We start from the raw sequence: 13,516 nt of genomic DNA, 5'->3' as shown, positions 1-13,516 counted from the left end.
TCTGGAACATAGGAGGCTTTAAAATCTGTAACAATTCCACGATTTTCATCATTTCAGAATGGACATCTATTTATTGTCTTGTGTTAGTGGAGATTGTCCTGGTTGTCATCCCCCTGTCGTTTTTGCGTTGCTCCTGGATATTCTGAAAAATTTTTTTAAAGATTTATTTTATTGGAAAGTCAGATATACAGAGAGGAGGAGGAGAGAGAGAGGAAGATCTTGCATTGGATGATTCACTCCCCAAGTGAACACAATAGCCGGTGCTGCACCGATCCAAAGCCAGGAGCCAGGAACTTCTTCTGGGTATCCCACACGGCTGCAGGGTCCCAAGGCTCTGGGCTGTTCACGACTGCTTTCCCAGGCCACAGGCACGGAGCTGGATGGGAAGCAGAGCAGCTGGGATTAGAACCGGCACCCATATGGGATCTTAGGCACGTTCAAGGTGAGGACTTTAGCTGCTAGGGCACACTGCTGGGCCCCTGAATATTTTTGTGAGAATTTGGGTCTTGTTTAAATTCTTAGGAATATGTTGATTTGGTTGGTTTGCTGCAGCCCACAGTCAGCCCGGCAAGTTCAGGCTGTAAGACCCAAGCCAACCTCGTGCTTGTGGTTCTAGCACCATCTCCTTTTTCAGAGCCTTTATAGCCAAGGTCCATGCCTGTGTTGGGCGTGTGCTTTGCACGTCCTGGTGTGGGACCCTGGTCATCAACCCCACAGTGCTGCTGATGAAACACTTTGCTGGTCAGTGTCGTATCCGCACTTTCATGGCATAGAGGCGAGCCTAGAGTTGACATGCCTCTTTATGGCATCACTTTTTAGGGTTCTTTATGATATTCCTGACATTTTGGGGCCTTCCGGGTTCCCCCTACCCTCCAGCATGTCTTCCAGAAGCTGGGGCTTCAGTTTCCAAACTGCCTTGCTTGCACGCCTGTGACTTTAATCTGTGTCTAGGGTTAAGTGGCAGGAGGGCAGAAGGAGGAAGAGTGAGATTCACTCCGCGTTGCTGGGACCGTGGTGCCTGGAGTCACAGAAGAGAAGTCCTCTCTGTTAAAAGTGTTAGATTTTTCCTGGCAGCTGCTGCCACCACATTCAGAACCAGTCCACTGGTTTTTGTTGTTGTTATTATTACTAGTGCTATCATTATTATTATTATTTACGATTCATTTATTTGAAAAGCAGAGTAACAGAGAGGGTGATTTTCTTTTTTTTTTTAAGATTTATTTTTATTACAAAGTCAGATATACAGAGAGGTGGAGAGAGATTGAGGAAGTGGAGCTGCCGGCATTAGAACCAGCGACCATATTGGATCCCGGCGCATTCAAGGCGAGGACCTTAGCCACTAGGCCACACTGCTGGGCCCGAGAGGGTGATTTTCTATCTACTGATTCACTGCTCCAAAGCCCACATGAGCTGGGACTGGGCCAGGCTGAGGCAGGAGGCAGGGACTCCCATCTGGGTCTCTCCTGTAGTTGGCAGGAACTCCACGCTCGGGCCATTCTCTGCTGCCTCCCAGGTGCATCCCCAACAAGGTGGGTTAGAAATACAGAGAAGCTGAGATCCAAACGCAGCACGCCTGTGTGTGGGATGTGTGCACGCCAGCTGGTGACTTCACCTGCTGTGCTACAATACCCGCCCCTTTCGGTTAGAAAGTCTCCTGTGTTGGACCAGAAATCACATGGAGGTCACGTCTGCATGTTGGATGCCCGGAAGGAGTCCTGCTTCTTACTCCCCATGTGGCATTGGGAAGAGCTCTTCCCCTCTGGACTGTCTCACTTCCTTCTGTGACAGCTTCCCGGGTCAGTGCAGGTGTGAGTTTGCATCCCCCCGACTAGTGGAAGGTGAGGCGGGAGGTTTCGAGGCCGCTTTGCCCGTGTGGACCTGATGTGATGCTGCACATTGTTGTTTAATTTTCTACTCTGAGAAGAAGCGGACAGGGATCAGCGCCTGTGTCTGAGAGTCGAGCATCTGACGTACGGCCTCTACGTTTACCATTGGAGATGTCAGGAGAGGCTCTGCCCTGCGTGAAGCAGCCTTATGACTGTTGTTGGCAACTGTTGCCATTATTTCCTGGGATCCCCTGTCAGAGCCTCTTCCCTCCTTTTTCTCTGATTAAAAACAAAACGAGACTTTTTTGAAAGCAATCTCAAAAGTCTAAATGTGGTACAGAGATTGTTTTTTTCCCCTGAGCGTTTTGCCACCTGGATGCTGTTGGCCCTGTGCTTCCATTTGAAGATGCACCTTCTCCCATGGATTAGAGTCAAAGTCAGCCCAGCCTCCTCACCCTGACCTCACCGCCCGGCCCCGGCAGGCTCTCCAGGCATCCTTCCCAGGCCAATGGCTGGTGATCAGCATCATCTGCTGCACTTGCCAAGCACTGTCCTGGCCCGTCAGTATGGAACAGTTCTCCCGTCTTTAACCCTCACGGTCTTGAAACTTTGCAGGATTACGAGGCCAGGGCTGTGCGGAACGTCTCTCCACTTGGGTTTGTCTGATGCTTCCTCAGGAGTCACTGCAGGACTGCATCTCCGGCAGTCAAACCTCAGAAGGGGTGCTGTGTTCTTATCACGTCTCACCAAGCGCCTGTCTGGCACTGAGGCTCACTCTGAATCCCCCGTGGAAAGGGGGAGCCTGCCAGGTCCTTTCATCACAAAGTTGGCCTTTTCCCTTTGTAATTACTAAGCCCTTTGATGTATTTGTTGCGTATACTTAATTATTATTACTGTTTTAATTTGAAAGGAAGAGAGAAAGTACGCGCTCCCACCTATTGGCTCACTCCCCACCTGCCCACATTGGTCGGAGACCCAGGAATTCGATCTAAGACTCCTGCGTGGGTGACAAAGAGCCAAGGACTGGAGGCACCACTGCTAGCTTCCAGAGTGTACAGAAAGCTGAAAACAAGGGCCACAGCCAGGACTTGAACCTGGGCACTGACGGGGGATATGGGTGGCTAAATTACTAGGCCAAATGCCTACCTGAACTTATTTTTAACTGAAGAACTCTGAAGTATGTCGGTGCTTTGTTCCTCATGCTGTTTATGCCACCATGGACCCACGGTTTCCTGTTTTCTCCAGAAGGATGAACTTGGCCCTTTTGTTACTCCTTCTAGTGCTTGAATTGTCGTCTCAGGCTAAGCTCCCCGGAGCCCTTCCTGTTGGTCGGTGTCCCTGCGATGTGGCCCTCCTCTTTGGGCACAGGAAGGTGTGGGTCCCTTGGCTCCTTTCCCAGCCCCAGCTCTAGAATCAGTTCTTGTTACCAGATGCCCTAGTTGTTTCGAGTGGGGAATGGTATTTTAAAAATCAGATCTGGGCATGCTTCTGAGATGGAAAAAGAAATCGCTTTTCCTCTTTTCTATGAAAAGTGTTCTTTGAAAGCTTCACACTGTACCAGCTCATACTGGTTTTTCCCTTGCGCGTGTTTGTCCCTCAGCTCCAGAAAGCAGCAGTGACCACTGGCCAAGAGGCAGGAGACCGGAAGAGCAGAGTCCAGTCTGAGCGCCGGGCGCAGAGCCCCGGGGCCTCTTTGCTGGAGCCCCATGCTGTCTGATCTGGGAGGACCAAGTGGCTTCTGTGGGTGGCTCCTGGGGTCCCACTGAGTCCCCCACTTGTAGTTAGCTGTTGAGGGTTGTGGCTATAGTTCACTCATGCCTTTACTGCTTGTTCACTGAAGTAAGTTTTCACAGGTTACTGCTTTTTTTGAGGGGTTAGTATGAATGTCCATAATCTGGGCTTGTTTTAGGGTGAGTGACGTGGCACAGCCAAGGGAAGTTCCCCGGCCATTCTGTCCTTGCGTCCCAGCTCGCACCCCACTGCCTGGAGGCCCACGGTATTTCTTCCTCTTCTTATTTGACCTCCAAGGGCCAGGCCTGCCGTCTGGAACTAAGACAGGGGTGCTTTCCATGGCCTCTGCCCGAGTCCGTGGTGATTCTGATCACCAAGGGGACAGATCTCTCAGACTTCAGCTGCGCCCTGCACACTTACCGACTCAGCTGCGGGAGTGACTGCTGATGAAACAGCCCGTGTGTGGTCACGGACGCACGCGCACGCATGGACGTCGGGGTGCGAGGAGGCTCCGGGCGTGTGTGGGGCTGTCCTTCCCTCGCTCGCTCTTCACCCCTGACGCTTCCTTCCCTGTTGGCGCAGACGGAGAACAAAGCTGCCCACGACGCGCAGCCTGAGCAGGAGGAAAGCCGCCCGCCCATGGACCTGTTCAAGGCCATCTTTGCCAGCTCCTCAGACGAAAAGTCCTCGTCCTCTGAGGAAGAGCAAGGCGACAGCGAAGATGATGAGGAGGGCAGTCCGGAGGCCGACGGCAAAGGTTCCCAGGAGACGCACTTGGCGGAAGCATCCGCTGTAGCACCGAGTAAGTCAGCATCTCAGATGTGGGTCCTGTCCGGGACATTGACTCCAACGGGATTCCGACTGGGGTGGGGCAGAGTCTTCCGCTTCCATTCTCTCCCCTCCCCTCCCCTCCCCTCTCCTCCCCTCCTCTTTTTCTCTTTCTTACCTTCTTTTTTTTTTTTTTAAGATTTATTTTTATTGCAAAGTGAGATATACAGAGAGGAGGAGAGACAGAGAGAAAGATCTCTCCGTCAATTCACTTCCCAAGTGGCCACAGCAGCCAGAGCTGCGCCAATCCAAAGCCAGGAGCCGGGAACTTCATCTGGGTCTCCCACGGGAGTGCAGGGTCCCAAGGCTTTGGACCGTCCTCGACTGCTTTCCCAGGCCACAAGCAGGGAGCTGGACAGGAAGCAGGGCTGCTGGGATTAGAACCTGTGCCCATTTGGGATCGTGCTGTGTGCAAGATGAGGACTTTAGCTGCTAGGCTACTGCTCTGGGCCCTCCTTGCTTCTCCACCCCACCATCTGGAACACATCTGGTGCATTTTGGGGATAGCAGTATTTGATAGTGAACTTCCCTTATATCCTAGTTGATACAAATTTAAAAATTGTACCATTTCAGGCTGGCTCAACTGGCTAATCCTGGTCCTACAAGCATCCCATTCCCCAGATGACCACAATGGCCAGGGCTGGGCCAGATTGAATCCAGAAGCCAGGAACTTCATGTGGGTTTCCCATGTGCCAGGGGCCTGAACATCTGGGCCATTTTCTACTGCTTTTCCCAGCTGGTTAGCAGACAGCTGGATGGGAAGTGGAACAGTTGGGGGTATGAGCCGGAGCCGTGATTTGGTTGCTGGTATCACAGGTGGTGGCTTTACATACTAAGCCCTGTTCATTTTTTTCTGTGGAAGAAAAAATGGTGTCTTTTAAAAAATTTAAGTGGCACATATACTTGAACTTTGAAAGTATGGGAATGTAGAAAAAAGTTTGCTGTAATCTTTACCCACTAACAATAACCTCTGTTGACTTTCTGATGTGGTTTTTGTTGTTGTTGTTATTGTTTTTTGTTTTTTCCAATCTTTTGTCTCTTCTGTCTGCTTTATGTGTATAGCAGCTTTACATATAAATGAGTCTATTTAAGTAATGAGCTTGCTAGGATGAATGGGATCTTGTAATTTCAGTTTTTCTTCTGCTGATTATTTATTTTGAATATAACTCACCTGGGATGGAAGATGGTGTTACATCAGGCGGTTGCAGCCGTTTGGGGAGTGAACCAGCAGATAGAAAACTGATCTGTCTTTCTCTGTCACTCTGCCTGTCAAACAACTAAATGAATTTAAGGAAACAAAAAAAAAAAGATTCAAGGACATAAATATTGAGCAAATGAGTGAAAATAAGACACTGCTGTTTTTCAGCCAGCGAGCCGGTGCCGCGCAAGCCCGTGCCTCCCTTCCCGATACAGAAGATGCAAATTGATGAGAGAGAAGAATTCGGCCCGCGCCTGCCTCCCGTCTTCTGCCCTAGTGAGTCCGGAGCTCCTGGGCTCGCCTGACTGCGCCAGCTGAGCGTCCCCGGATACATGACTGCTCCTGCAGAGTGTTTGCACCCGCATGTCTAAGTCGGGCTCCAGGCAGCCACGCACACGCTCTTGCCTGGGGTCCCTCTGCCTGCCCCTGGCAGCTGAGTGATAGCTGCTGATGCACGGCTCAGGGAGCTTAGTCTCTCAGCTGCTTCCAGCAGGGCCCAAGAGATGTCCAAAAGTAAAAACCTAGCACACCAAGCAGGGGTGGGTACGCCTGGCAGGGAGCAGAACCTCTGGCTGATGTCGCAAAGAAAGCAGTCCTTTCAGAGGTATGCCTGCACCCCTGCCCCGTGCCCGCTACCAGCTTCCCATCAGTACCGTCTTAAACTGGTATCCCACGTTAAGATATCTAGACCGGCTTGTCAGCTCCCCGAAGGCCGCGTTAGCAAACACCGTCACGCCACCCAGAGACGGAAACAGCTTGTAATCCCATGATCTACCTTCCAGTTTCCTGGGGCGTCCCCTCTGTAGCGCGTGTTTGATTAACTGACAGCCTTCCAAAAGATGATTAAAGGCAGAGAAAGAGAAGAGGTTTTGGAAAAGGGCAGTGGATGCATTTCTCATTTGCTTTGATTGCTCAGCTCTTTAAGTTACCAGCTAAATGATTTTCGCCCATTTATCAGAATGTCCTCGATCCCCTGTTAGTAACTTAATTGGGCCTTGAGGCTAATTTAGGGAAATGGTTTTCCAAAACTAACATTAGGAAAAAATATTGAGGGGAGGCCAAACTTTGAAAAAAGCCTGGCTAACTATAAGGCTAGAAAATTACAGGTTTTGAAAAAAAAAATCTCCATGCTTTTGAAACAGCTTGAAATTTTCCTGCAGGCAGAGGAAGTTGATTTGTCACTTTGCAGTGTTAATAACCTATGAGGACATTTTGGCCTGGATTGGGAAGTGGAGCTCCTGGGCCCATGTCCTTTGGCTGTGACTGATAATCATGGGCATCATGTTGCTTTGAGGCTCAGTTTCCAGGGTTTCCGGGCTCACTTCTGGCTGTGGGATGTATGTGCAAGATTCCGTCTCAATCCCCCCTTCTTTGTGTCCCTCAGCACATGGGGACTCCTACTGTCCCATTTTACAGATGGAGACACTGAGTTGTAGAGGGTGGGCGAGGTGCCACGTGCATCACACAGCTGGCAGACTTGAGCCTGACCGTGAGTGTGCCCGAGCACGTCGGATTACAGACATCTGTTGGCCTTCTGGTCCGACTTCGGCTTCTTTTGGCATCGCCTGGCAGATGGGCTGTGGCGGGATACTGGTTGGGTCTCATAGCCTTAGCTTGAGGTTTCGTAGTGCTACAAAGATGTGTTAGGATGACCCACTCGTTTCTCAGAGAGGCAGAAGAGCAAGGGGAAGGTCAGGAGTTGTGCCTCAGCACCAAGCATCCCACCAACATCAGGATCCTAATTTGGTCAGTTAGGAAATGGCTTTTCTGCAGGTGAGCGTTGAATTTTGTTGCCCTCTTTAATTCACGTGTCTTACATACGTATTGCAGATGCTCGACAGACACTCGAGGCCCCTCCGAAAGAGAAGCACAAGAAGAACAAACACAAGGCTAAGAAGGAGCACAGACGGAAACGAGAGAAGGTGAGTAACTTCTGGGCAGCGCGTCTCACTTCCTGCTCTGTGGTGGGGAGACCCCGGGGGACACCGAGCCAGGTGGAGAGGCCATGCTGTGGCCAGGACACACAAGTCTCCAGCCACCGGAGTGATGTTCCATGCACGTGCTCCATTTTTCAGAAACTTATTCTTTCAGAGCAGAAAATATATTTTTACAATTCTGGTTTCAATTGCAATTTGTTTTTAAATCTAAAACATGAGCCAGCATGTAAAAAGTGTGCATATTTTGGAGTGCTGTATGATGTTTTGGTACATTTTATACAGTCAGTAGGGTTCAGGTAGGGTAGATAGCTTTTTCATAAACATTTAACATTTGCTTAGAGTGGAAACATCCACAAACCTATCTTGTAGGGTGTTTTCTTTTTCTTTCTTTCCTTTTTTTTCCTTCAGTAGAGAAATATGTAGTCCATTTGGCTTTATCTGTAGTCGCCCTACCTGACAACATTATGTAGTCACCTTAACTTCTGACTCCTGGCCAGGTATGACCTGGTGCCTGCTGGTCAACCTTTACTCATCTCTGCTTGCTCCCATCCCTCCCTGGCCTCTGTCCCCACCATCACAGTTTACCTCCTGTGACATCACCACTTTTAGACTCCATAGTGAGACCACGTGGGTGCGTCTCCCTCTGTGTGAGCTGGTTTCTGCGAACCCAGTGACCTCCACATCCGTCCGTGTTGCTGCAGACGACAAGGCAGTAACCTTTCTTAGGGCTGAGTAATACTCCACGGCGTGTCTGGACCACACTGCCTTTATCCATTGATCCGTGAATGGGCATTTAGTGGCTTCCAAGTTCCGGTTGATATAAATCGCCTTGCACTGAACGTGGGGGTGCAGGTGTCTGACAGGTTCCAGTGTGTAGCCAGCAGTGGGGTTGCTGGGTCGTAGAGTAGATGTAGTTTTAGCTTTGTGAGGAACTGCCATGCCTTCTCCCACAGTGGCCGTGTTAACTGGCGTTCCTGCCAGCCAGCACCGTGTAAGGCTCCCTATCCCCACCGCCTCACCACGGCTTTGCTGCTCTGGGCGTTTTGGGTAATAGCCAGTCCAGCTGGGGGGAGGAGCTGTCTCACTGTGGTTTGATTCCCATTTCTCTGATGGTCAGTGATGCTGAGCATTCTCTCATGTGCTTCTTGGCTGTTGAGTGTCTTCCTTTGAGAAATGTCTGTTCAGTCTACTGCCCTTTAAGAGCTTGCATTATGTGTTTGTTCTTGTTATTGAATTGTTTGGGTGTCTTGCAATATTCTAGATATGAACCCCTTGTCACATTTGTATAGCTTGCACATGTTTCCCCTCCTGTAGGTTGTTTCCTGTCCAAGTACTAACCGGGCCCGAGCCTGCTTAGCTTCTGAGATCGGGGCGCTCAGGGTGGTATGGCCGTAGATTTCCCCTTCTGCAGGTTGTCTCTTCGCTCTGTTGATTGTTGCGCAAAAGCTCTTTCATTTTGACCAAACCATTTGTTTATTTTTCCTTTTTTTTTTTTAAGGTTTATGTACTTTTATTGGAAAGGCAGATACACAGAGAGGAGGAGAGACAGAGAGGAAGATCTTCTGTCCACTGTTTCACTCTGCAAGTGACCACAATGGCCGGTGCTGCACCGATCTGAAGCCAGGAGCCAGGAACTTCTTCCGGGTATCCCACACGGGTGCAGGGTCCCAAAGCCTTGGGCCATCCTCGACTGCTTTCCCAGGCCACAAGCAGGGAGCTGGATGGGAAGTGGAGCTGCTGGGATTAGAACTGGTGCATGCAAGGCGAGGACTTTGGCTGCTAGGCTTCTGCGCTGGGCCTTGTTTTTATTTCCCTACTTTTAGAGTCCTGTTCCAGAACCCTGGCTCATTCCAGTGTCTTGAAATATTCTCCCTGTTGTCTTCTAGTTGTTTCAAAGTTTCAGTTCTAACATTTAGACAATCCCTTCCACCCCCTCCCTTATAAAAAAAAAAAAAGATTTATATATTTGAAAGAGTAACAGAGGGAGAGATAAGTAGCCCCAGGTCCCAGGGCTGGGCCGAGCCTGAGACAGGAGCCTGGAATGGTTTGTATCCCCCACCTTAGTCCTGGGGCTGTCCTCTGCTGCCTTCGCAGGCACGTTAGCAGGGTGCTGCATGGGAGGTGGAGCAGCTGGCTATTGCACTGGCATGTGGGCTTTCCAAGTGGCAGCCTCACCCACCACAGTGTAACAGCCGCCCCACATTTAGGTTTTTTTTTTTTAATCTATTTTGAGTTGATCCTTGAGATAGGAGTCTAGGTGTGTTCCTTGCATGTGGTCTTGGCGCTTTTGTCGAAGATCAGTGTATATCCTGTTGGTTTGTGTTGCCATACCAGTGTCATGCTGTTTTACTTACTGTGGCTTTGTAATATGGCTGAAAGTCAGGTGTTTTGATGCCTCCTGATTTTTTTTTCTTATTTTTGCTCTAGATTGCTTTGGCTGTTTGGGCTCTTTGGGGGGACAGTACAAGTCCTAGCAGTGTTTTTGTCTTGTTTTGTGAAAAATGTCATTGGGATTTGGATCGGGATTATATTCAATCTGTAAATTGCTTTGGGTATTACATGCATTTTAGTGGTGTTGATTCTTCAATGCATGAACACAAGCAGGTGTTTCCATTTTTTTGTGTATTTTTCAATGTCACGCAGGAATTTCCTTTCATCACCTCTTTGGTTATATTTATTGCTAGGTTTGTTTTGGGTTTGGTTGCTTTTGGCAATGCCCTTGTTTTCTCGATTTCTTTTTAAGGAGATTGACTATTGGTGTTTGACCTATCAAGGTAATGATTTTGGTTTTCTTAAAGAAAAGAAATTAACATGTACTCTCCTTTGGGGTTGGGTAGAATTCAAGGGTGATGCCGTCTGGGCCCTGGGACGGGAGACTGTTTTATCATCGGTTGAATCGTGCTGCTTGTTCTTGGTCTGCTTAGCTGTCTTATTTGAATGTGGTTCAATCTCGTAGGCTGCATGGGTCCAGGAGTTGGTCCGTTGCTTCTGTGTCATCAGGCTGGTTGCTACGTGACTGTTCACTGAGGTTTCTAGCAGTCTTCTGTGTTTCCGTGGTGTGAGTACTAATGTCTCCATTTCCCATCTCTGATTTTATGACTGATTCTTCCCTTAGCCTAGCGAAGGACTTAGCAGTATTGTCTATTTGAAGAACCATCTCTTTATTTCGTTGCTTTTTTGTATTTGTTGTTGTTTTGGTCTCTATTTCTGCTCCGAGTTTTATGATTTCTTTCCACCTACAGATTTAGGATTTGATTTGTTCCTGTTTTGTCAGGTCCTAGAGGGAATAGAAATATATAGCTTGCATTGGCTCTTCCTGCTTTCGATGTAGGTAGAACAGAACAATTTGTTTAGTTGTGTTTTAAAAACAAACAAAATGGGCCCGTCACGATAGCCTAGTGGCTAAAGTCCTCGCCTTGAACGCTCCAGGATTCCATATGGGTGCCGGTTCTAATCCTGGAGGTTCTGCTTCCCATCCAGCTCCCTGCTTGTGGCCTGGGAGGGCAGTCAAGGATGGCCCAAAACCTTGGGACCCTGCACCCACATGGGAGACCAGAAGAGGCTCCAGGCTCCTGGCTTCAGATCAGCTCAGCGTTGGCCATTGCACTGCTTGGGGGCGTAAATCAATGGACAGAAAATCTTCCTCTCTATCTCTCCTCCTCTCTGTCAATAAAAATAAATCTGGGCCCGGCGGCATGCCCTAGCAGCTAAAGTCCTCGCCTTGAACTCACCGGGATCCCATATGGCCGCCGGTTCTAATCCCGGCAGCCCCACTTCCCATCCAGCTCCCTGCTTGTGGCCTGGGAAAGCAGTCGAGGACGGACCAAAGCCTTGGGATCCTGCACCCTTGTGGGAGACCTGGAGGAAGTTCCTACCTCCTGGCTTCAGATCAACGCCGTACCGGCTGTTGCGCTCACTTGGGGAGTGAATCATCAGTTGGAATATCTTGCTCTCTGTCTCTCCTCCTCTCTGTATATCTGACTTTCCAATAAATAAATAAATCTTTAAAAAAAAAATCTTTAAAAACCAAACAAAACTTGTTAACGTTAGATAGTAAGAAAAGGCACATTGCAGAATTTGAGAGAAGTTGGGCCCAGCGGCGTGGTCTAGCGCCTAAAGTCCTCGCCTAGAACGCGCCGGGATCCCATATGGGCACCGGTTCTAATCCCGGCAGCTCCACTTCCCATCCAGCTCCCTGCTTGTGGCCTGGGAAAGCAGTCGAGGATGGCTCAAAGCCTTGGGACCCTGCACTCATGTGGGAGATCCAGAGGAAGTTCCTGGCTCCTGGCTTTGGATCAGCATAGCACACTGGGTGTTGCGCTCACTTGGGGAGTGAATTATCGAACAGAAGATCTTTCTCTCTGTCTCTCCTCCTCTCTGTATATCTGACTTTCCAATAAAAATAAAATAAATCTTAGAAAAAAAAAGAATATGAGGGAAGAAATTGTGTATTAAGTAATCCAGGCAGGGTGTACATTTGGCATTGTGGTTAAGGCTTTCCTGGGGGTGGCCGACATCCCGTATTAGAATGCCTGATTTGGGATCCTGACCTGCTGTCCGTTCTGGCTGCTTGTTCAGGCATCCCCCAGGTGGGAGCAGCAGGTGGTTGCTCACGTAGTTAGGTCCCTGCCACGCAGGTGGGAGACGTGGACTGAGCGTCATCCTCCTGGCTTTAGCCGTGTTTGGGGAGTGGACCTGCAGATAGGAATTACCTCTGTACCTTTTCCTTTCTGTCTCTGCCTTTCAAATGAGTATAAGAAGAAAAAAAAATTTAATAATAATATAACAGCCGTTTTCGTTCAATAATAGGCGAGGGTCTGGTCTGGAATGTTGCTGAAGTACACTGTCGTTACTTCCAGCTGACGTCTTGGTTCATCGCTTAGCGTCTGAAGTCCTCTAGGCTCGAGCAGAGACTCAGCGGGTCCTTCCTGACGCCTCTGGTCTCATCAGCCGTGACTTCCTCCGGCCGCTGGCACAGGCTTTGAGGGGGACCAGTGTTGTTGGTCTGGGCTGTGAGCGGCAGAGCTCGGGAGCTGTTCCCCTTGTCAGCTACAAGAGAAAGGATTCCTGTGTAAGGGATGAAGATGTTTCTGCAGTGAGCGGGCAAAAATGGAGTGCCGACAGGCCTAAGGCCAAGTTCCACTCGCCCTTACCTGTGTGTGTGTGTGTGTGCGCGTGTGCGTGCGTGTGTGTGTGCGCGCGCGCGTGTGTGTGTGTGCATGTGTGTGTGCACGCGCGTGCATTCACTGACCTCCTGCCAGTTTATTCTCTGCGCCTTTCCAGGGTGTTTTTCTGTCCCAATGTGCTGTTTCTTGGTGTCAGAGAAAATGAACCCCTGAGGCTCACAAGAGGTGGACTAAGGTGGGGCACAGTGTCGAGTGGGGTGCCCCTGCTCTGCTGCTTGTGTTGGCAGAGGATGGGCTGGGTCCGGGTGTGCTGCCCGCCCCTGCCCTGTCCACAGACAAGCCGACACTGACATGATGGCAGCAGTCTGTTGCCGGCTTGGCCTTGTTCTGTGCCGAATTAGGGAGAAAAACACCTATTTATTCATCTTCCTCTCTTTCTTCCACACCCTACCCCCTCCATTTTTTTTTTTACAGAAAAAGAAGCACAAGAAACACAAACACAAGGGCAAGCAAAAAAGTAAAAAATCAGAGAGAAGCAGTAGTTCTGAGAGTTCCGACAGCAGTGACGGCTCGAGCGATGAAGAAAGAGCCACAGACCTGTCACCCCAGGAACTGCTGAGGCGGTAGGCCCTGGGGACGCTGGGATGGGAAGTCCAGGGAAACCTTTCAGAAGCTTCCAGAACATTTGATGTATTTGCTTAGGGTAAATGTCCAAAATGGGAAAATAGGCTTTTTAAAAAGTTAATATGACAATACATAACTATCTCATTGCTATGAAAACTCAGACCTCACGGAGCTGCCAGCAGCTTGGGTCAGTTTTCCAACTTCTGTCCTCTGCACAGTGACCTCTGCCATCGGTCTCATAGGTAG

General features: G+C 49.5%; 1 protein-coding gene across 1 annotated transcript in view; it reads left to right on the top strand.

Annotated features, from left to right (window-relative positions):
- GPATCH1 (G-patch domain containing 1) overlaps positions 1-13,516 on the top strand; it is a 51,211-nt gene that overhangs the window by 36,047 nt on the left and 1,648 nt on the right. Inside the window, exons 16-19 of the mRNA XM_040976485.1 lie at positions 4,140-4,359; positions 5,752-5,859; positions 7,414-7,505; positions 13,121-13,269. Coding sequence (XP_040832419.1) covers positions 4,140-4,359; positions 5,752-5,859; positions 7,414-7,505; positions 13,121-13,269 — 569 coding nt within the window. The remainder of the gene's footprint in view (positions 1-4,139; positions 4,360-5,751; positions 5,860-7,413; positions 7,506-13,120; positions 13,270-13,516) is intronic.

The sequence above is a fragment of the Ochotona curzoniae genome, unplaced genomic scaffold, assembly GCF_017591425.1.
Source record: "Ochotona curzoniae isolate NIBS_2020 unplaced genomic scaffold, NIBS_Ocur_1.0 contig_2699, whole genome shotgun sequence".
NCBI classification, from domain to species: domain Eukaryota; kingdom Metazoa; phylum Chordata; class Mammalia; order Lagomorpha; family Ochotonidae; genus Ochotona; species Ochotona curzoniae.
Note: the sequence above shows the minus strand (reverse complement) of the source record. Positions and strands in the feature narration are given on the sequence as shown.